General features: G+C 35.0%; 1 protein-coding gene across 1 annotated transcript; it reads left to right on the top strand.

Moving 5' to 3' along the window:
• The first annotated feature begins 1,521 nt into the window (after positions 1-1,521).
• Positions 1,522-22,453, top strand: LOC129268430 (uncharacterized). Its single transcript, XM_064104489.1, has 8 exons — positions 1,522-1,711; positions 9,295-9,460; positions 11,949-12,057; positions 12,843-12,991; positions 14,574-14,690; positions 16,291-16,413; positions 17,414-17,663; positions 18,105-22,453. The coding sequence occupies exons 1-8, from the start codon at positions 1,679-1,681 to the stop codon at positions 18,568-18,570; spliced, it is 1,413 nt and encodes a 470-aa protein (XP_063960559.1). The 5' UTR covers positions 1,522-1,678; the 3' UTR covers positions 18,571-22,453.
• Positions 22,454-23,370: the final 917 nt, after the last annotated feature.

Genomic DNA, 23,370 nt, shown 5'->3' with positions numbered 1-23,370 from the left:
TAAAAATACCAGAAAAAAAAAAAATATATTTCCGGAGGTTCTGAGAAAAATCCATCAAAGAGTAAAAAGTTATTATAATTTTAATTATATGATATGTGACATCATATACAAGCAGCTTTCCTAAATATCTTATGGTAAAAAATTAATGAAATGTCATTTTCTTAGAAAATTGTAAATGGTTTTTATTGTACCTTCAGTATATGAATAGACAAGTCATTTCACACCCGTTCTTAAAAAGGAAACACTAAATTAATCTCGAACAATTATTAAACAATGTTAACTACATATAGCATATTGGGCAGCTGCTCGTTAATGACGTTAGAAATCCAAAACCAAAACTTAAAATTCTAATAACTTTCTTAATCTTTAACAGATTTTCCTCAGACCTTCACCAATATTTTTTCATTTTTTCTTCAGGGTGAACTTTCCCTTTAACGGGCAGAAAATGGTTTGATGCAAATGTAGAAAAAATGTGATGTGCGTAACCCCCCCTTTTAAAAATTGCCAATGCAGAGGAAATAGAGAGAAAAGCAGAGAGGGGGATGAGGGAGAGTGGAAGGGGTTGTCTTTGATCTTTTCATAAAGAATTTAAAAGTTGTGGTAAAGTGATTAAAAAACAAAGTGAGAGTGGGGGGATGTGGAAATGGGAAAGTAATATACCTGGTCCCGGAAACTGGTAAGTTCGAGGAACATACCCTGATATTGGGTCAGCTTCAAGTTGATTTGAATATGATCTTAATTGCTCATTAAACCCCTTTAACTTCCGGGGGGGGGGGGGGGGGCTACTGTACAGAGAGATTGATGTAGGAAAGGGGAAAAAAAACATTGTTAGTGTAATGTTTGTTATTTTATTTCATTAACTTCTAGTTGTGTGTAAAATGTAAGATAGAAAAGAGATACAGTAGATATATATATTTTTTTTCAATTCAATTCAATTAATTTATTTTCTCTTTCAATCTTTTTACATTTACAATGATAGTTCAATATACATATTTACAAAATATAACATTTAAATCATTTTTTTATAATACAATAATACCATGAAATCGAAAGGGAAGGAGACCAACTAAAAAGCAGAGCTTGTAGGGTGAAGGCCCCCTGTTATAAGTAAATTTTATGAATAAAAAATAAGATAAAATAAAGAAATAAACAATATATATATATATATATATATATATATATATATATAAAATGAATAAAAAATAAACAAATAAAAATAAAAATAAATAAATAATAATAAAAATAAATGATTCAGTATACACTGTATACAGAAATCATAAAACGAGTAAACATATATACAAAGAGAAATTAATAAACACATTTACATATTAAGTTCTGAATAACATTACTTTGGGAAAAAAACGATAATCTAATATGAATTCAGAAGATATTTTTTAAGTTTTCCTTTGAAATTGTGTATTGAATTACATTATATAATATCCTTTGAAAAAGAATTCCATAATAAGATATGTGGATCTTATTACAAGATTTTTTTTCATGTTACTATTTGAGACGAAGAAGAAAATCGGAATGCCCTTACAAATGTTGGAGGCAACAATATTAAAATACGACTGATTGCCAATACCATACAAACAAAATAAGAATTAAGGAGGCTATCTTCAGTTCAATCCGTTGACAAGGATAACGGAAACGGGAAAGCAGACAAATACATTTGAGAATGGACGATTTTAAGTTTAACGCCCAAAAGATGGTAAGATCGATTGTAGATTTTAAAATTCCATGATTTTATAAAGATATATTTCCCGAACATTATGGGTCATTTCTTGGAAGAAAAGAAGTCAAAATATAGTAAAGATTGCAAGTTGTTGGAGTGATATTTTTAGTTCAGTCCCATGTGCTGATAATTGTGTAAGTGGAACAAAATGAGGAGGAAAGAAAACAGGTTTTCTTAGTTTACTTTGAATAGGCACGGCCGTAGTCACTAGATGGCGCTGTCGCGGAAGTGCTCAAAATTTGTACGCATGTCAATCATTGCAATCGCATAGGGATGCGATATCGTCAAAATTAAGCCCCTGTTAGCGCGGATGTATATGATATTTTCTCTTTGAGATTGTCCTCCCGTGCGATGAAAAATATGTCATCGTATTGCACAGGACTTTCGCGAGCTACCGATACCATTTTCGTGCCCCAAATTCCATGAAATCTTCCGAAAATAAACATGAAAGTGTCGGTAAGTCGAAAATGTCTTGAGTTGCTTTCAATTCTTACCTTATTTAGTTGTATTTCTTGTAAAATGGGTCTCGAAGGGTTCCGGATTTTCCGTTGATTGTGAAACTTGAGTTGATTTCCTTTCTGTGTATTGCAGTGAAATTGCAGCGCGGGGAATCGCAAGGGCTGGGGAAGCCCATTTCAGTGAGGTTTGCAAGCTGAGCTGCCCTTGAATTTGGTCGAATTTCGAGCCATTTTAATCGCGCGCGGGATGATTAATTTACATCATAATAGAGATTAAGATTACGTCACGTACGTGCGTACCTGTGATACACACAGAAATGAAATTGAACTTGAATCACACGGAATCACAGTCAAGAAATGCTTTGTTTTCTTCGTTTGCTGAATGATTTCCTGAATTTAAAATCATGAATAAACACCAGAGTAATGACATGAATAAGATAATCATGGTCGTATTTGAGAAATAACTAAATATTTTCTGAAAACGAGTGAAGATGATGGGGCAGTGATGTGCATGCACTGGAAAATGAACACTCACTGTCAGTGTCAGTGCCGTGGTGTCAGTGTTTTACTGCCAATACTGGCTTTACTTTTGCACTGGTTTTTCTTTTGCCAACTAGATTAAAAACTCATTTATTGATATGTTTATTGCAATTTTTGAATAAATGGTAATACAAAGTGGGAAAAAAAAGATAAATGAAGATAAAAATAATTTTGACTATAAACTTGTCATGCCATCACCCCCCCTAAAAAAATACCCACTATCTTGAATGACTCAGGTAATTTAATTTGTACTGAAAAAAATAAACAATTGTATTTATGCATTTTATATTTCTGATTCTTTCTGCCAGAATACCAGATGCCATCATGAATAACCTCACCACCAGGTTGAACTCCTAAACATCTTGATGATGACTATCTCCCGAGATATATCTTGCCTTCTTGAGATTGGAAGTTTTAAGTTCAAGTCAGAGCGACCTAAGGCCCTACTACCAAGAAGAATCCAGATTTACATAAAAACAAATCCCACGAAAGATACAAATTGATTTTACTATAAATGTGTAGTGTGTGTGTGTGAGACACTGTGTTTGTGTTTATTTTGATGAGGATCTCCTGTCTCTTTTTATTATTTCATTGACTGAATGAATGATCAATACCTAAAAGTGAGAACTGATTTTTGAGGAGAGTAGATAAGTGTATGGTTTTGAGTGAATTTGAGTAACTTTTGTTTTTATTACCGGTATTTTTTTCATCATTATTATTATTTTGCCTTTTATTACATATTTTCAGTTTATTTAACATTAAGTTTAAGTAACCAAACTTGATCAAAGTGTTCAATTTTTGGGATAGAATTTTGTAATTTCATTTATCAGGTAATAAAACTGAGTTTGGTAAATCTAAAAAAGGACACTAAAAATATGAACACTTGGAGATGCTCACTAAGATGAGGAAAAAACATGAAAGGAACTGGAACTTAAGTGGATGTTCTAGCATGCCTTTCGAAGATCTCCAAGCACCTGGAATCATAGGCGGTGGAAGTGGGGGGGGGGGGGACGTATCCCACTAAATTTTAGGTGGGGAGGGGACGACCCCCCCCCCCCTCAATTTTTTGTTGATAACCTTTTTTTTTTTTTTTTTTTTTTTGGCTTGTCAATTTTCACTTTTGTTTCCTGTGTCCCCCCCCCCCCTAAGATTTTTGGTCACTATTTTTTTTTTTTTTTTTTTGTCAAAAAGTTTTGGCGGTTCCCCCCTAAAATTTTTGGCTTCCGCCGCCAATGCCAGGAATGATGATGTTCAACTGAGAGTCGCTGAAGTGGAACTTGTTGCAGAGAATGATTATTCCAGGACAAGTTAGATGATATTACCCAGCCCATACATCACAACAATGGAAGGGAGACAATATACCCCTGTACTACGTGAAGTATCATATTATCTTCAGGTTGGTTTGGAAAGTAATAATAGTCCTCTAGTCAATATTAACGTCTGTCCAACATAATGGTACTATCGAGCAATTTGGGGGTTCAATCACAAACAGCAAAAGTTTAGTAAATTGACACTAGTAAGATAATTAAACAAATATAATACAGCCAAACTGTCTGACCCCTTACTTGACTACTGACTTAACTACTTATTAAAAAATGACATGTGATGCTTAGGCCCTTTGTAACCATTGTATTGGGCAGACTTTGAAGCAGATGACTAGAATTCATACTTTCATGAAGATGAAGGAAGATCAAAAGAATTATTACAATTTAGCAAATATGAAATTAGAACACTGTCATGGTTATAAAAAATAATGAATTTCTATCAAGTAAAATGACAATACAATGTAAGAAATAATTGCAATCAAGTAATTTCATTTGCAAAAGATATTTTCCATAATTTAATAACCAAATTTCTCAAGATAATATTCTTCTGCACAGAAGTGTATGACACGCTCAGTGTAAATCATGCTGTTTATAAATCTCTAGGAAACCTTTTTTTTTCTAAATGAAAATACATGTAAACTTATTAAAAACCAGGGGTGGATCCAGGATTTATCCTGGGAGGGGGGCACATTTTCATGATGAAAATTTGTCAAGCAAAAAAAGGGCCTTGCTTTCCGGGGGGGGGGGGGGGCATACTTTGGTGAAAATGGCATATTTTCATTACAAATCTCGACTGAGGCTCTCTAAGGGGGGGGGGGGGGGGTGAGCCAGATGTGCCCTCCCCCAGATCCACCAGTGATAAAAATCAACATTTGTGAAAGATGGCATACGTACCTTATACTGAATTGGTAAATTCAATGCATATGTCTACAAAATGAAACTGACATGTTTGAATAAATTGCTTATTTTTGTTTCTAGAAAGAATTCATTAATAACAGCTTAGAGTTAGAGAAGGGGGGGGGGGGACGTATCCCACTAAATTTTAGGTGGGGAGGGGACGACCCCCCCCCCCCTCAATTTTTTGTTGATAACCTTTTTTTTTTTTTTTTTTTTTTTTGGCTTGTCAATTTTCACTTTTGTTTCCTGTGTCCCCCCCCCCTAAGATTTTTGGTCACTATTTTTTTTTTTTTTTTTTGTCAAAAAGTTTTGGCGGTTCCCCCCTAAAATTTTTGGCTTCCGCCGCCAATGGGGGGGGGGGGGTGAGCCAGATGTGCCCTCCCCCAGATCCACCAGTGATAAAAATCAACATTTGTGAAAGATGGCATACGTACCTTATACTGAATTGGTAAATTCAATGCATATGTCTACAAAATGAAACTGACATGTTTGAATAAATTGCTTATTTTTGTTTCTAGAAAGAATTCATTAATAACAGCTTAGAGTTATTGAGAAAACATCAGGCAAACATAACATTCTGATATGCAATAACTAAATCTGTTTTAAATATGCTTTGTTTATGTCAAAGGCTTTATCGAAATAAGATTATGCTATAATTTATAAATTACTGCATTTTGGAGCCCATTAAAATTCAAAATGAATCATATAGGGCAGTGCCACACCTTATTCACTAAAATAAAGGAGGGGTGCAGCTGAAAAATCTCATCAGCAGGGGCAATAATTTTCACCGCCATTTCAATAGTACTATTAGATATCCTGAAAACACATAATTAAAATAAAATTAACTTTCTCTCAGGAAGTGCCCCTGTATACTATTACAGCCCTTGAACAGTATATTCTCTCAAGAGGTTCAATAATTCCTTCTCTTCCCTTAATTGTAGAGTCGGTTCGGGTGCGAATGTGTCTGAAAAAAATGATAAGCCAAAAAAAAAAGATCATTAGTAAAAATTGTAGAGTGAACAGAACATATCATAAAAAAAAAATGACAAGCAAAAACAAAGATTGATCTGGCATTGGAAAATAAAAGGAAATTAATGAACACCGCCCCCCCCCCGCTTCAACATTTTTTGTTGTTTGCTTCTCCTGCTTACAACTTTATAACTTTACCTGATACACCATATATGGACCTTTCAAAACTTTTGGCTCCATTATCATGACTTTGCCACTGTTCAAGTATTATTTATTTGAAACCAATGCTAAGACTATAAGGTGAAATGAAATTATATAAAGAAAAAAAAAAATTCACAAAGTATAAAATCATAATGATGTAGGCCTAGGTCATGTTGAAATTAGACCCTGGACTGGACTCAAAATTAGATCAAGTGTAGTGTAGACCAAATGTAAATTACACAAAGTGTAGACCAAATGGCAATTAAACAAAATGTATAGACCAAATGGTCAAGCCCATTTGGTATAAATACTAAAAAAAATATACATAAGTAAAAAAAATATAATTAAGTAGGTCATGCTGAAATTAGACCAACTGGACATTTCGCAAAATGAGGATTAGACCAAGTGTAGACCAAATGGGTTTAGCCCATTTGGCATTAGACTAAATGAGAAGTGGGCAAACTGCATGTAGACCAAACGAATATATACATATTTCACACTGTGGAACTGCATGATATAAAGCCAATTTTTTGTACCGGTATTTGACAAAGTAAAAAAATTGTAATTATGTAGCCAGTAGGTTATGCTGAAATTAGACCAACTGGACATTTCGCTAAATGAGAATTAGACCAAGTGTAGTGTAGATCAAATGGCAATTCAGTAGACCAAATGGGTTTAGCCCATTTGGCATTAGACTAAATGACAAGTGGGCAAACTGCATGTAGACCAAATGAACATACACCATGTACACATATTTCACACTTGGGACTGATAAAGAGAGCCGTAGCAGACGACGGAGATGCGTACATGATCTGCGTCCGCAAATAACGTGCACGCATGTATGTACTAACATGAAAAACAGCATATGGGACGATCTTACAAAAAATTGCACATGCGGGGCTATTGGAGAGTCACAGCAGATGACGGCTAGCAGACGCCGATGGGCGCGCGCATTTAGCGAGCACATCGTGATCGTTTTAACTATCGATAGTACGTACCGTGTATTAAAAAGGTACCGCGATGTCTATGGCTTTTTCGGACCATGTTGGTGCTATGAATTTGCTTTTTTTTACAGTTTAAATGAATTTTACGTAAGTTTTAAGTGGTTTCACATGATAAATTAGATATTAAGGAATATTTTGATATCATTCTCTTGACAACAAACACATTTTGAAATTCTTGTTGTCCTGCCTACTTTGAAAGAAAGAAATAATTAAGAAAAAAACAGGAAGGGAAGAAATAACATTGAAAGAAAGAATGAATAAGGGAAAAGAAAAGAAGAAATAAAGAATGAAAGAGAGGTTGGAAAGAATTATGAACGGAAGAGAATGAAAAAAAAAAGAAATTTAGAAAACTGTCAATGGTTGAATGGAACTTGGAAGGAAAGAGAGAACAAAAAGAAAAGGGAGAAGGAAGCAAAAAGAAAATCTCAAGGAAAGAAAGAATGAAGGAAATAAAAAGAAGGGAAATAGGAAAGAATGAAGAAAATAAATGAACACAGAATTGATTTGAAGGAAGGAAAGCTAGGAAATTATAGGAAATAAACTTATAAAGATAGATAGAATGAAAAAGGGAATTCAGGAAAGGTGGAAGAAAGGATGAAGAAGGAATGGAAAGAAAAAATAAGAGACAAGGAAAATCAGGATAAAGACAGGAAGGAAGGAAAGAAAGAATAAGGGAAAAGAGGAAAAAAGAATGAAGCCAAGAGAGAACGGAAGAAAGAAAAGAATGGAAGAAGAAAGAAGGGATGACAAAAGAAAGAACGAAAAGAAAAAAAGGAGAGGAGGAGAGAAGGGAGCAAAGGCAGGTTTAAGGAAAGAAAGAAGGAAATAAAGAAAAAAGATGGAAAGTACGAAAAGGAAGGAAAGGAAGAAAAATGAACAGAGAGAGAGGGGATCAGGAAAGAAAGCGAGAAAAGGAACAAAAAAGGCCAGCAGAAAGGATGAAGGAAGGATTGAAAAGAAAGATAGAAAGTTCAAACTTCAAACAAAAAATCCAATCATCTAACAAAAATCTTACTGGTATATTTTTAAATATATCTTAAAAATTGTTAGAAAACTAAAATGCTTTAGAATAAATTATAAAATTTCACACACACACAGCTACAAGTTTGCATCGTTCTCAAGACTCAAAACGAAAGCTGAAAACTCAATAGCTTGCTCCTCCGATCACATCGCCAAATCAGTAATAAGAGAATCCATATAATTATAAAAAATTCCTGCTGACTTTGTGATTATTTTGGTGGAAAAACAATTTTTCATGTGAGATTGTTCAGTCTGATTGATTGGGGATATAGGTACGGAGTGCAGGTGTGCACAGCCTGCATGCCTGTCACACCCTGGCGGGAGGCCCGGCCACATGCACCGGCTAGTACATGTATGTTTATATGTTGACTTTGTGTGTGTGTGTCTTTGTGTGTAGATTTAAGAAAATAGCGCAAACCGGCTTGCAATATGAATTGAGGGAAGTTGTTAACTTTGTTTTCTCTCTCCCTCTTTTGTGTGTTTGCTTGTGAAATATGGGAAAATTTTTATTTCACAGTGAGAATTTTGCTTGCCCGATTCGGGCAAGCAGTTTTTGTCTTTAACTTCAAAACACTTGCCCGACTCTAACTTTTACTTGCCCTGGGCAATAGGGCAAGCGCTTATGTCGCACCGTGTACAGCATTGGCATACCATAGTCCTACCTGTAGATTTCCCACAGGCAGGATGGTAATGAACCCTTGAGTGCACTACGCTCCACCTACCCGAACATCAAGTCAGTGAACTCGCTCTGATACTCCGAGTGACAAAGGTTAGAAAAATGCATATTTATTGTAAAAATCCTACCGTAAAACGAGCTTTAAAAAGAGTGAGAAGCTTAATTTCTTACTTTTCATTCTAATTTCACTCCATATCCATCTTCTGGTTAGCCTCAAAATTGGTGATTTAATGTAATATGCAAAGTGTATGCTGACCGCTGCGGTGAAAGTTATGTTATTCGTGTAGGCTATATATTTCGACGTGTAAACTCAAGTAATTTTTTTCTTTATTTTTATAGGGACCAGTAAAAAATTTAATAAATGGGTATCTACTGGTCCAACTTGAACAGGCTGGACCAGTAGAAAAAAAAGGGTTAGTGTGGCACCCTGATGTATCTCCATAATTTCTACTTTATTTCGATAAAACAGCTTGCAGCACAGAGGGCAAAGGGTAGAAGGGCACAGTCTCCAGAGACTGAATCAAACTGGGACAGCTCGGAACCAGAGGAAAACACGGTGACACAGATCAGTTCCGATGAAGAATTCAGTGTCAAATCGACCAGGTCTCATAAATCAACAAAGTCCTCTCGAGGAAGTAAGTAGATGACATCCCGTAAGTTTAAGGAAGACTATCATATTTTTTCATGGGGAGTAAACTCCTTTCTGATATATCACGAAGCATAGATTGAGATTAATGATCAGCAGACGTTATGTAATACAACTGGAAATTACAAAAGGTAAAGTTATTATCTTGCTTTCCCTGACCTGACAGTTTCCCAAGGCTAAGCAGGCTTGGCTGAAGAATTTCTCACTGATTCACCAGAATTTGCTTTCACTCAAAAGATTTTTGTTTATCAGGCATGATATTCTCCCGGCTAAATCCCAATTTTTTTTTTTTTTTTAATTTTTTTTTTTAAACGTGAAATCCTTTGCCCAAGAACATTCTCATGCTGTTTTTTTACTGCTTTTTAAAGTCAAATGACAAAGCTATCATGCAGACTCACCTTGAAAAATCACTTTCGATTTCTTTACTATTCAAGAGCTTGTAGCCTCGACCAGGGCGTCTCGGGCTTCTGTGGGGACTTAGCCATCCTTGGCTTCTTTTCAGATTTTTTTTCAGAGGGGAATATCATGCCTGGTTTATACAGATTCTCGGGTTTGCAAGTAATTATCCACTCCCTACGAAAGTTGACACCTTACTGACTTTGATAGGCACAAGGGTCCCTGTAACATATTGCTTAGCATTCGATTATATGGCCAAGTTTAAAATGGATTACTGTACATTCATCATTATGCACAATCAATTGTAAACCTCACCTGCACAATCAGTCACTGAACTTTGTGTTACTTGGCTCTGGGGCCTGTTGCATAAAGGTTGTTGTAATAACAAAATTGCAATAACTGTTAAAAGCTACTGAAATACTTCAATCTGACTGGCTGACAGTAAATTTGCTATTGAAATTGTATCATAACAAATCTTAATAATGAAATGGGACCCTGGTCTGAATAGTATGGTCGTGTGACCTTAATTCGTGCGTAACCTAATTTTGCACATGGTCGAATATCTCAATATCTAATGAATATCATGAAAAATTGATATCACCAACAGAAAGAGCTACCCAAAATTACTTAGTACTGGTAATTTTCTTGAATTTAAGGTCTCAATTTGTTAAAATATTGGGAAAACATCAGCAAATTTTGTTACATTTTGTGCCCGTTTTGAGAAAATCCAAACTTTTTGACAAGCTTCAAGAAATCGCCAGTTTGCAAGCAGAGGTCTCCAAATAAGTAGAGTAAAATGTTATACCACCCAAATTTATGACATTTTAACCTCCATCTGATAAATTGTGTTACCTTTGTCTGCTTGATTTATTTTCTAAAGCTTTCCAAAACGATTGTGCGCAAATTGAGGTCACACTTTTGTATGACACTTTTTCAGCCGAGCGCACACTAGTTGATCGTCATGGAATTTTAAGGTTGCAATACCAGCAAAACCCTTGGCCTCCTTTATAATTCCGTTATTGGCTAATTTGACTTTGGGATCTTGCCTTCAGTTTGGCATTTCTGATTTTGATTAACTTTGTGTGAACTGTGAGAAATTTTTGATTGAAAATCAACTTAATGATAATTTTTAAAATGTGCGTAAATTATGGTCACTCCATCATACACTCAAAGAAATGTATTTCGATTGTGCAGTGCTGCTGCTCCAAGTCCAAACCAGTAGCACTTCATCTGCCTTAAATTTACTTCTCCAAGACTTGCAAAGAACATTGAGGATCAGATGTCAGTATCACTTCTATATACAGGGAATAATTTTGCTTTACAAATTTGAATAGCATTTTTGGTCATAAGAGAAAAGCTCTCAACTAAGTAATGTACAGTCCTATGTAAAAATCTGCTATACAAAAGACTTTATGCATAGCAGTCTTTCAAAAATGTGGAGCAAATTGCGATGTGATACCAGGAAAATCATTCCCTGATATATAAAAGACAATCTTGATTTTTATTGGCAGTTGGACTTTTACAAATGTTAAGTTTTATGCTATATGGGTAAGGCCACCATTAGCTTAAATGCGGTAATAACTACTTTATATCTAGGTTATGAACAAAAGCAATTTTCTCCCTAATTTGAAAAAGTACAAGAGGGCGTATTATATATAACCCACTCACATTCAAAGTCAGAACATCAATTTAAATGTGGAGCGTTGTGGCCCAGTGGATTAGTCTTTGACTTTGAAACAGAGGGTCGTGGGTTCGAATCCCAGCCACTGGCGTAATTTCCTTCAGCAAGAAATTTATCCACATTGTGCTGCACTCAACCCAGATGAGATGAATGGGTACCTGGCAGGAATTTATTTCTTGAAATGCCACCGCGCTGTAAAAAAGGCTGCGGGGCTAAAGCCATGGTAATAGTATCCAAGTCCTTTGGAAGCGCATAAGGACGTTATGACATAATGTGATATGCGCTATACAAGAACTGCGTTATTATTATTATTATTATTAATTCAAATACTTCCCTTGTACATAAGTATATAATAGGGATTTTCCTTCAACCAATTTTATGTGTGTTCTTTGTTTTCCAGCATCAAAGGCCGATTCTTCTAAAACAAGAACTCCTTCAAAGCCAGACCCATTGGTGTCTCATAAAAGAGATTCAAAACCTACAACAGACGGACTAACTTCAACCAAAGGGTAAGTTAGTTAATACTTTGCAAGATATAAAGCACTTGCCGAGTGTTTAAAGTAAAAATGAGATTGATCTAAAACTGATGATAGTCTGGCAATCAGGAGGTGGTGGTCATCGTAGCTGGAAAGGAAGCACATTTTATATGCATGGATGATACATGGTCTCAAATAAATAAATTCAAACTGGTCATATGGCCTATGTGTGTGGCGGGAGGGGGGGGGGGGGAGTGGCCAGTACTCCAGTATTCTAAGATTAATCGCTAGAGAAGAGTGAAGTGAGTTTCACAGTACACCATACATGTATGTTCTTTCGTGGGCATATGCCCTGAAAAGGACCACCCAAACTCAACGTTTCGACAAGTGTCTTCTTGTCGTCTTCAGGAGATTGAGTTTTACTTCAAAATATCTTTAAAAAAAAGGATTAGTCAAGCTATTGGACAATTTCTATAAACGAATTTACCTTTAAACATTCAAATGAAAAACAGAATTAGTACTAATAGATAACATATAAGCCAGTTTCAATAATACCATCACAGTATATCACAATTATATACATGTGCTATTCACACAAATTTTCAGGTGGTCTTAATTTTTTTCAAGTGATGATATTTATACTAAAAGAAATAAGTAAGCTTTACACTTCCCTAATTATAAATACTGAAAGAAAATATTAATATTTACATTTCCCTAATTATCAATAACTGAAAGAAAATACTAAGATTTACACTAACCTAATTATTCTAAAATGAAATATTAAGATTTACATTTCTCTTTTTTGATGAACAATTTAGATCTGAAAGACCAGCTGTGAATGTATTCATTGACCGTGGAGGAATTGATTCTGACGACCAATCTCAGAAGTCAACCACCAAAAAGACGAAGAAGAAAAAAGAGAAAAATGAGAAGAATCCTCCTTATGACTTCAGAGAGGCCCTGAAAGGTGATTTTTTTTGTTCCCCTTCCTTATTTTCAATATGTGGTTATGACTCTCGTCTTTCAATCTGAGGGACGTGGGTTCGATTCCTTCAGCAAGAAATTTACTCACATTGTGCTGCACCCAATCCAGGTGAGGTGAATGGGTACCCGGTAGGAAGAAATTCCTTGAACGCTCGAGCACCCTATCCAGGTAGCCGTGCTAAAGCCAGAATAATAACAACATTATCAAGTTAAGCAGGGCCCTCTGGCAGAACAGTTATTGGACCTGAAGTGGCTAATCTGGGTAAAACATGACGTTATTATTGTTATTATCATTATTACATCATGAAAGCTGTAGACAAAACAAGAGTCGCTAGATGGACAAAGTCGATTACTTTGGAGACCTGGGGGGCGTTTCATGAAAGGACTTGTCGGACGTTTTATCCGACAAGTCCCATTTTATCCGACAGTTACCATAGTAACATTACCTCTCAGCCAATCAACATCAGAGAAAGATGTCAGATCTGACAACTTGTCGGATGAAAATGTTGATGAAACACTCTCCAGGGCTCCGTAACACAAAAGTTTGTGATGAATTGCAAATAGTGAAAGAGCCGCACTAATTGGTTCCCCGTCAGTATTTTAAACAGAGTGCGCATGCAACGATGATCTTGATTGGTCATTGGTATTTAGGATGAGGGGATGTTTCATTAATAATCTCTAACTCCATTCAATTATTTTCAGTTCATTTTAATTTATTTGTCAAGTATACAAATACATATACAAATACATAAATACATGAATAGATATCAAATAGATATTGAACCTGAAAATTATGCTACTGACAGGATTACCAAGTAGGAGCAAGCTTGCTTAAAAACATGGGAACCCAATGGCCAGTATTCTGAAGTCAGGTTTAACTTAGACCATGGTCTAGCTCTGTGCTAAAATTTTGGGGAGCCAAAAGTCCAAAGATTATGTTTGTATTGTACATTTCTTATGTATACTATTTTGTTTCATTTTGCTTTCATATTGAAGAAAAATACTTCAGTTATCATTCCCAGTCAGTTATGAACAATTTGAGTTTCAAATGAGTAAAATGGATTTGTGCCCCAACTGGCTATCCATAGTTAAACCACAACTTAAAACCAGGGTTTAAATTTAAACCCAAGTTCAGAATATGGGCCATAAAGTCCTAGAAGATGTTGTTTTGGTAGGATAAGCGCAATAGAAGAGCATTATGTTATTATTAGACCTCTATATGATTTTGTTTTCGATTTGACCCATGCACTGAAAAAAAATTATCTATCAGTAATTAAAGTTCTACCATCTTGTAGACATGTATCGACTTGTAACAGTCGCCCTATTAGTGTTATTAGAAGTAAGCTATTACATAGTATGTTAAAGGCTTGCAGGGGAAGTTTCATTATGATATAAATACAATTTGCTGCTTTCATCAAAGTAGATAAGATTGCATTGATCATTTTTTTTTTCTGACTTATCAGATCGATCAATGCAATCTTATTTACCGGGTTGAAAGCCTTAGATTGCATATACAATATTGCTATTACATGTAGATAAGTATATATCTTGTTATCATGTTACAGATGAAGATGATGGCCCTCCAAGTCAGAATACTACCCAGAGACCAGGGCGGACTAGGAAGGGGGAGTCGTATGACCCTGCCCCACCCAAGACCAAGGCAAAATCAAGGAAGGAACAGGGTAAGTTTCCTGTGATGATGGTCTTCCATCAGAGGACTTTAAAGGAAACCAAAACCCAAGAAGAGAAACAATCTTATTCGAAAGAGTAAAATGAGAGGAACAATTCAAACAAGTTTCATCAAAATCGGTTGTGAAATAAGCAAGTTATGGACGTTTAGGTCTTGTTGTACTTTCTATGGGGATCCTCAAATTGGCAAACATGCTTCAAAATGGCTGATTTTGTGGACAACTCTCCATTTGTTTTGTACACAATTTTACAGATTTTCCCCATTATCTTTCAAATTTCATCTTGTCTCCTAGGCATAACATGTGTCATGGGAAATATAACTCACACCACATATGTAAAGGTCAGGAGGAGATGATGTGAAATATGTAAAATAAAGGGGAAAATCTGAAAATTTGTTTTACTCTTTCCAATAATATTGCTTCTCTTCTTGGGTTTTGGTTCCCTTTAAGTTGGTTTAACTCTTACTTCACAGGAGCCATGGAACAGGTTTGAAAGGGAGAGGGGAGGGGTGACCATGGAAAAAAATCACAATCAGATGGTCATTTGGGCGTTTTTGTACACATTTATTGAACGGGAAAAAGTGAGCTGAAAGGGGAGGGGGGGGGGGGCTGACCATGTAATCAGATGGTCATTTTCATGTTTTTTTAATGTTTTAATGGAAAAATGTTGGGGCTGATAGGGCCCCCTGTCCCCCTTCCTCTTTACTGGTTCAGCTGCCCTTGCTTTACTGGAAAGGGCTTTTCCAGAGAGATAATTATCACCACTTTGTCTTCTCCAGCTTCATCAACTTATCCCACATGCTCTAGTCTTGGTTCTTTTCCAACCAGTTTGTCTAGTATCCGTTTGGTCTAATCGCCATAGAGCCCATTTACCATTTTGTATAATTTCCAGGTACATGTAGACTATAGGCATACCCATTTCATCAAATTTTCAATTGGTCTAATACCTCTTATGTGCAGTCTGTATGATTGAAAATGAACTGTTAATGAACTAAATTTTCATTTGACAAAATGCAAAACAATCATGAGACAAAATGAAAAATAGGCCATCTATTTATTAGAAGTTAGCCAAAGTAAGAGTTTGGGCAAGTGATGTTTGGACCAAGTACACCTAAGTAGACCATAAGGATATAGCCATGTGATACCAGGAGCCTGTAACACAAAGGTTAGCAATGATCGTAGAAAATTTTTCTATGATTGATTGCTTAGACTACAATACATAATCGTGTAAATCAAGCGTACGATCAATCGCTAACCTTTGTGTTATGGGGTCCAGGTAGTCTAAGAAGTAGACCAACTGCTTGTTTTTTTGGACCAAATGAAAATCTGTTTTGTTTGCTGATGTGACCAGCCACCCCATAACCAACATCAAGTCGCCCAAAATGATTTTTAAGATCTTTATTGTGTTTGAAAAGGCACATCCTAAGCTTTGAAATGATATATAACTTGTTAACCCTTAACGTGCCATGAACACATATCTGGTTTTGAGGTGGCTGGTAACTTATGTTACTATTTCAGGGTGAAAATCATTGGCAGCTATGATTGCTTATGCTTTCCATTTTGATGACTCCATCTATTTCATTATTTATTGTAGTCTTAGATTCAGCCTCATGGGACGAATCTGCCGACGAGAACCAGAAAGCATTGACTAGGGTTCTGAGGGAGAGGGATGGACTTGAAACAAACAATAACACCAATAACTCAGAACCAATTACAGGTGATTATGTAAAACTTAAAATTAAAGCTGCATGATTTGTTATTTTGGAGTGCGTTGTAATAATAATAATAACAATAGGCATTTATATAGCGCAATCGATCTAGAAATATTCTATTCCGAGGCACACAAGAAAAGAAAGAATGAGAGTGTTCGGATGAGTGTCAAAGTGCCAATAACTAATACTGTTAGAAAGATAAGACTTCAGTTTAGATTTGAAGGTCTCCAGTGATGGTATAATTCTTAAATTCAATGGCAAATTATTCCAGAGAGAAGGTGCTGAGGCAGAGAAGCTCACGCACCATATACTACACGTGTCTTGGGAGTCTTAAGAAGTTGCTAGTGTGATGATCTTAGGCTACGAGCTGGTGCCTATTAAAGACATGACAAGGTCTTATAGATATTTTGGTGCCATACCATTGAACACTTTCCAAGTGAGAAGAAGTATTTAAATTTTATACGCTTCCGGATTGGCAACCAATGGAACTTTTGGAGAATTGGTGAAATGCGTCGATACTTTGACGTACCAGTTAACACCCTGGCAGCTGTATTCTGAGCATACTGAACCTGTAATTGTTGAAAGGATGAATAGTGTGGGTCATTGTATCACCCCAAATCTGGATGAATGTGTGTATATTATTAACCAAAACAAACAGAATATTATACATATAAAACAGCCAATTTGTTTTACACTTGTTCGGTAAAAACGTTTCTATGGAAATAGTACAGTTCTGTTATTAAAACTTAGAGCCTTTGTTCACCATGCATACTTCATACTTGTTGTACTGTAGGACGTTGCGTCTACTTTCCTACAATGATATACTTATTTGATATTCATATTATGTTGTTATCACATATTGTGATTCAAGATGTTTTTAATGTATATATTGTTAGTTAAATTTTCTTCAAAATTTCTGAAAACTACCTCACATATATCTTTTTCCTTGCTTTGATCTTCTCTTTCACCAAATTTTAAAAAGATGATCTTCCCTTTTTTATGTAGATCCTAAAGCTGATCCCCAACCAGAAGATAACAGTCCAAAGAAGAAGAAAGGATGGTCAATCAGTCTGAAGAACAAATCAAAAGAGAAGAAAACAAAGAAGACAGAGGAGCCTTCACGGGAGATGCAGGTTGCTATGACGACCCCTCCAGTCTCAAGCCTCAAACACTCAGAAGTCGATGTTGTTTATAAGAAGGAGGAGGAAGAAGTAGAGACAATTATTTCCTTAGATGAGGATGATAGGGGAACAAGGTATTAAAGTGTTTGGTCGTCTAGCTATAAAAGAAAATCATGTACCAAAAATGATAATGAAAAAAAAGATGTTTGTGATTTATAACTTTTGTGCCATATGATTCACTCTGTGCAGTCCCCCTCAAACACTGAAGATGATGAGGATGATGATGGTGATGATGATGGTGATGATGGTGGTGGTGATGATGATAATGGTGATGATGATGATGATGATGATGATGATGATGGTGATGATGGTGATGATGGTGATGATGATGATGATGATGATGGTGATGATGATGATGATGATGGTGGTGATGATGGTGATGATAATGATGGTGATGATGATGGTGATGATGATGATGATGATAATGATGATGATTATGATGATGATGATAATGATGGTAATAATGATTATGCACCTAAAAATAAATTTTTCCACCTTTGATTTTGTCTCTCCAGGTTTGTGTATATCTATCACCATGGCAACACCTCATATGCGGACACCAGACTTTCTCAGGAGCCTGTTTACATGACGGCCATCGCTGATAAATCAGAACTCATCTTTCGCCGGTGTGCCCGCGAGATCTTCGCAACACTGCGCATCCTTGTTGACTTCGTCCTCATATTTCTTCTGGAAGCATTACGTTTCTTTGCATACAATATTATCAGTGCGCTATTAGTTGGTGTAACAACTGGATTCGGGGATTATTTCTTGAGGCCAGTGGCCACAGCTATCTTTAACGGACTCTGCCAGCCTTGCGCCGTGTTTTGGTTTAACGTGGGCGTGGCCACAAGAACTTCAACTCGACCATTCGTTGATGTACTGCATAACTTTTTCTCTCTTATCGCCATGGTGATACGCGCTTTTCGGCTGGTAGAGGTCAATCAGAGCAGACCTCAACGGACCGCTGCAGAAGATGTGTAGATGAACATTATTCTAACATTACATCAAACACCAATCAGGGAATTTTCTACAACTTTTTTTTTGCAATTCAGATGACTGAGTTTTAGGAAATTGCCACATGGTCTTTACCCTCTGTGTCTAGTTTGCGTTTGGTCTCCCATGATCTCCCATGATCAAATCTTTTTTTACTATACAGAGTTCATCTTATACCAATTTTATCTACTACATGTATCCACTAGGTCTAACACCTCTTAGTCTACAGATTTGATGAATTGTTATGAACCAAATTTTCATTTGACCAAGTGCAAATTAATAAGTAAGGCAATGTGAAAATTATACCTACTGTGTGAACATTAGACTAAATGACAGATCAAGCTAGTATTAGACCAAGTGATAGTTAGATCAAATGGTAATTAGACCGAATTGACAATTGACTAGGTGGGTTTAGCCATAATTAACATTTCTAATTTTCAAGATAATTTTGAAGGTTGAACTCTCTATTCCATAAAAACCTTCATATAGTGGTTACCTGGTATTGGCAAATGGGCAAATGTAATTTCAGGTCACTAGGCAAAGTACATAAGTCATTGGAGGACAAAGAACTAAACATTTTATTATGGAATGAATGCCTGTGTTTTCCCCCCTCTAATTTAAAAAAAAATTCATTGTCCATGTTGTTGTTTGCAAGGTCAGCACTAATGCCGGCGAGAATGCCAGAGGCTTTTCACTTGTTTCATATTTATCTTAATATTTTGTATGAACAGTACTTGAAAGTTTTTTTATTCTGTTAATGAAACAAAAAAAAACATAGATGATGATGATGTGTTATTTAAAGGACAAGTCCACCCCAACAAAAAGCAGATTTGAATAGAAAGAGAAAATTCAAACAAGCATATAACACTGAAAATTTCATCAAAATCGGATGTAAAATAAGAAAGTTAAATATTTTAAAGTTTCGCTTAATTTCACAAAACAGTTTTATGCACACCCTGATCGGTATGCAAATGAGGGGACCGATGACATCACCCACTCACTATTTCTTTTGTATTTTATCATATGAAATATGAAATATTTTGATTTTCTCCTCATTGTCATGTGGAACGAAGTTTTATTCCTCCCTGAACACATGGAATTCCATTATTTTAACATTTTGTGGTTCAGCCAAGGAGGTCCTAATTGTCAAATTCGTAAAAAATTGAAATATTGTATAATTCAAACAATAAAAAACAAAAGAAATAGTGAGTGAGTGACATAATCGACTCTCTAATTTGCATATCACCGAGTTGAGCATAGAACTCTTTTGTGAAAAATAAGCGAAACTTTAAAATGTCATAATTTTCTTATTTTAAATCCAATTTTGATGAAGTTTTCAGCGTTATTCATGTTTGATTTTTCTCTATTTATTTAAATCAACTTTTTTCTGGGGTGGACTTGACCTTTAAGTTTAAAATGTGTACAATCCCAGCGTCGACATGTGACTTGCATATATACATGTACATGTACAGTATGAGCTAACCTCTTTGAACCAGTTTCATAAAACGCAATAAAATTTCACAGTATTTGGCATTTGAAAAATAGGAATGTCTTTTCCCTTCATTCAGATTAACCAACTTGCATAAAAAAGAGTTCTCTTTAACAATTGCACCTTGATGTATTATATACCATTCAAGTATTTGAAGAATTTATTTATTATATAGATATTGAAATGTTTTATGTACTTCATAATTTTTTTTTTCTATGCATTTATTGTATGTGCTAATCTGTATGTGCTGCTTTGTTCACTCCTTCATTCTTTTTGTATAAAGGCTTGTTTTTTTTTAATACTTATATTCTGAATACAAGGGGGAATATATTTCATGTGATATACATGTATTCATAGATTGCCCTAACAAATTCAAGAAAAAAGGAATGGGCAACTGTGTGAGATGTTGATATTAAAAAGGATTTTCATTTCTTTTGCAACTGATGATGACCATGCTCACAAAGATCACATTTTTTTCTCTCTCTTGGACAGTTTTTCTGTATGAGCTTCAAATTCATACAATATTTGTTAGTGACAATATCCAATTGTTTAATTCTTTTCAAGTATATATTTTTTTTTCTGCCAATTTATATTTTCATATAAAGTATGCAAAATCAATCATATAGCACAAAGCATAATGAATATGAATACTGTAATTATGTAAATCATGTTTATGAAAGGTGTACAAATCATGTTTATGAAAGGTGTATGGGATACGCCTGTAACACTAAAAAAAAAACACAATTAAATGCGAAGAAGTATAGAAATTTGATGATTTTATGGTACATCTGTTTTTTCTTTCACTTGCATTTTCGATTGGAATATTTGCTTTCATTGGAATATATTTTTAATGCTGCATTTGAAGAAACTCAATTTTATGTCATAAATACCAAGTATGAATACAGTACATGAAATATGTATGGCTGATTTTGTTTTGATAATGAAGAGATCATGTACATGTATTCTGAAATTTTCTGAAGCATTCTGAAGTTAGTATTAGAATTTAGATATTATTGGCAAAATGCACTGTCCACAGAGGATTATTCTATTGTTACTGGGGGTGCTGAGCATTGTCACAGCACCCCCAGTGACAATAGATAACCCTCCTTGGCCAGGTGGGTGTTTCATAAAGCTGTTCGTAAGTTAAGAGCGACTTTAAGAACGACTGGTGATCCTTTCTTGTGGAAAATGGTATATTCATTGGCGATGGTTAAGCGCGTAAGAAAGGATCACCGGTCGTTCTTAAAGTCGCTCTTAACTTACGAACATCTTTATGAAACGGCCCCCAGGTCCATGCATTTTTCTCCTGTGTAGCTGTTTAAGTATTACAATGAAACAATAGGCCTATAGATGTTTTGAATTTGCTGAACAATCACTATGATCGGAGTGTGTAACGTATTTATAGCTAGCAATAATTTGAACTTGAGTGTAATTACATTGTAACCGTGTGTGCTGTGACAATATCAGGAAAATTTGCTATTTGTGAATCATGAGATATACATTGTATTTTTATAGAAACAAGATAGTTTTGAAATCAATATCATGCATACAATTGAGAACTGTGCATATTGCATACATGTATGTGTGGAAAGTAGTAGTTATATGAAAATGAATATTATGAGTATGATTTGTTTATGCATATTTGCTATGAACTATATGTGTTTTTTATTGTCATACATGTACTGTATACCACAAAATAGCCATTGTAGTATGATTAATGAGTGAACAAGTTTAGACAAAGTTAAAATCCAGCATTAAAAGTGGATAGCCGTCCAGTCGAACAACTCACAATTATTATTTTTTCAATACAGTAACCACTAGTATTCATCAGTCTGACAATTTACATGTAACATTTTCTGTAATTATATTGCACCATCTTTGTTATATTGGGGAGGGGACATTTTGACACCCCACCCCCGTATAAAAAAAGCATTGCAATTCCAAATGATATTTGAGTGTGCTCAGTCAATTGTTATAATGTTTTTGGAGTATTTTTGTAAACTGCTAATCAGTTTCAACATTTGTAACACTTTACCCAAATGATGGTTAGTTTACCTATACAGTGCATTCCACAAACATGGAAGCTTGTTTTTACTATGAATTTTATACTTTGGTAAGAGTGGAATCTCATCTTTAATTTGAGACCCACAGCTTAAGAAGTGATTCATGCATGGCAGATTAAAAAACGATAAATGGAGGCCTATCAGAAACGATTTGCACAGAAAAACACGTGTTAATCTGAATCCACTCCCATTTCAGGGATCAGTGATAAAACTTGACAAAGAATACAAAAGAGAAATGCTTATAAGCCAATCGTTAAATAAACATGGTTGTGGTGTCATGAACCAGTCTTGTCCAAGTTTATTCTGTACAACATGATTTTGACATTAAAATTTCAAATTCGTCTTGCTCCCTAATGTGCGAAGTGTTTGTCACATATAGGTATCAAGATGAAGAGGAATAATTGAATTGTATGACGATGTAAAAGAAATATCATAGTTAATTTGCCTTTGAAGAAAAAAGATGTGGAATCCATGTTTCCTTTTTTCTGGGATGCATTGTAGAAGTACACAGCTTTTACAAGTTCAAAACTAACATGATTTTGATCCTCAAAATGGCAACAATAGTTTTTCTACTTATTATATTTTCATTTTCTATTCATGTTTATAATAATAATAATAATCCGCATTTATATAGCGCTTAATACATTGGAACGACGTCTCTAAGCGCTTTACAGACATATACTTAAACAAAAAAAGGCCCTCAAGGACAGCAGTTTGTATAACTGAAGTGGCCACCCTGATGAAATAAAACTGAATATGAATAAATAAATAAAGAAATATATGAATGAATAATAAATAGATAAATAAATAAATGAATGAATAAATAAATGATATTAAATAAATAATCATGAGGCAAATTGCATGATGATACAAAAGTTGCAAATTCTAATTTTGTAACAGTTATTGTTAAAAAAATTGTGATTGTTTTCATTATGTTGCCAATTCAGATTTTGTAATGAGCTAATAATAAACAGCTTTCATTCAGGTAGAGCACCACAAATTGAATCAACATTTTCAGTACATTTTTTCTGGTGAATCATATTCCATATGATGCAATCATCTTAACCTGTATTCAGTACTAGCAGATACTGCAAGAGCCAAGTTAGTTCCTTGGTTAAACAGAATAAAGAGGATGAAAAATATACTGTATTCATTGTTGAAGCCAGGGTTAAGATATGTTGTTATTCGGTGGTTTCTATAGAGAATCGTTAAAAAACGGTTTATCTTTGCCGTAAT

Source organism: Lytechinus pictus, chromosome 9 (assembly GCF_037042905.1).
Source record: "Lytechinus pictus isolate F3 Inbred chromosome 9, Lp3.0, whole genome shotgun sequence".
NCBI lineage: Eukaryota > Metazoa > Echinodermata > Echinoidea > Temnopleuroida > Toxopneustidae > Lytechinus > Lytechinus pictus.
Note: the sequence above shows the minus strand (reverse complement) of the source record. Positions and strands in the feature narration are given on the sequence as shown.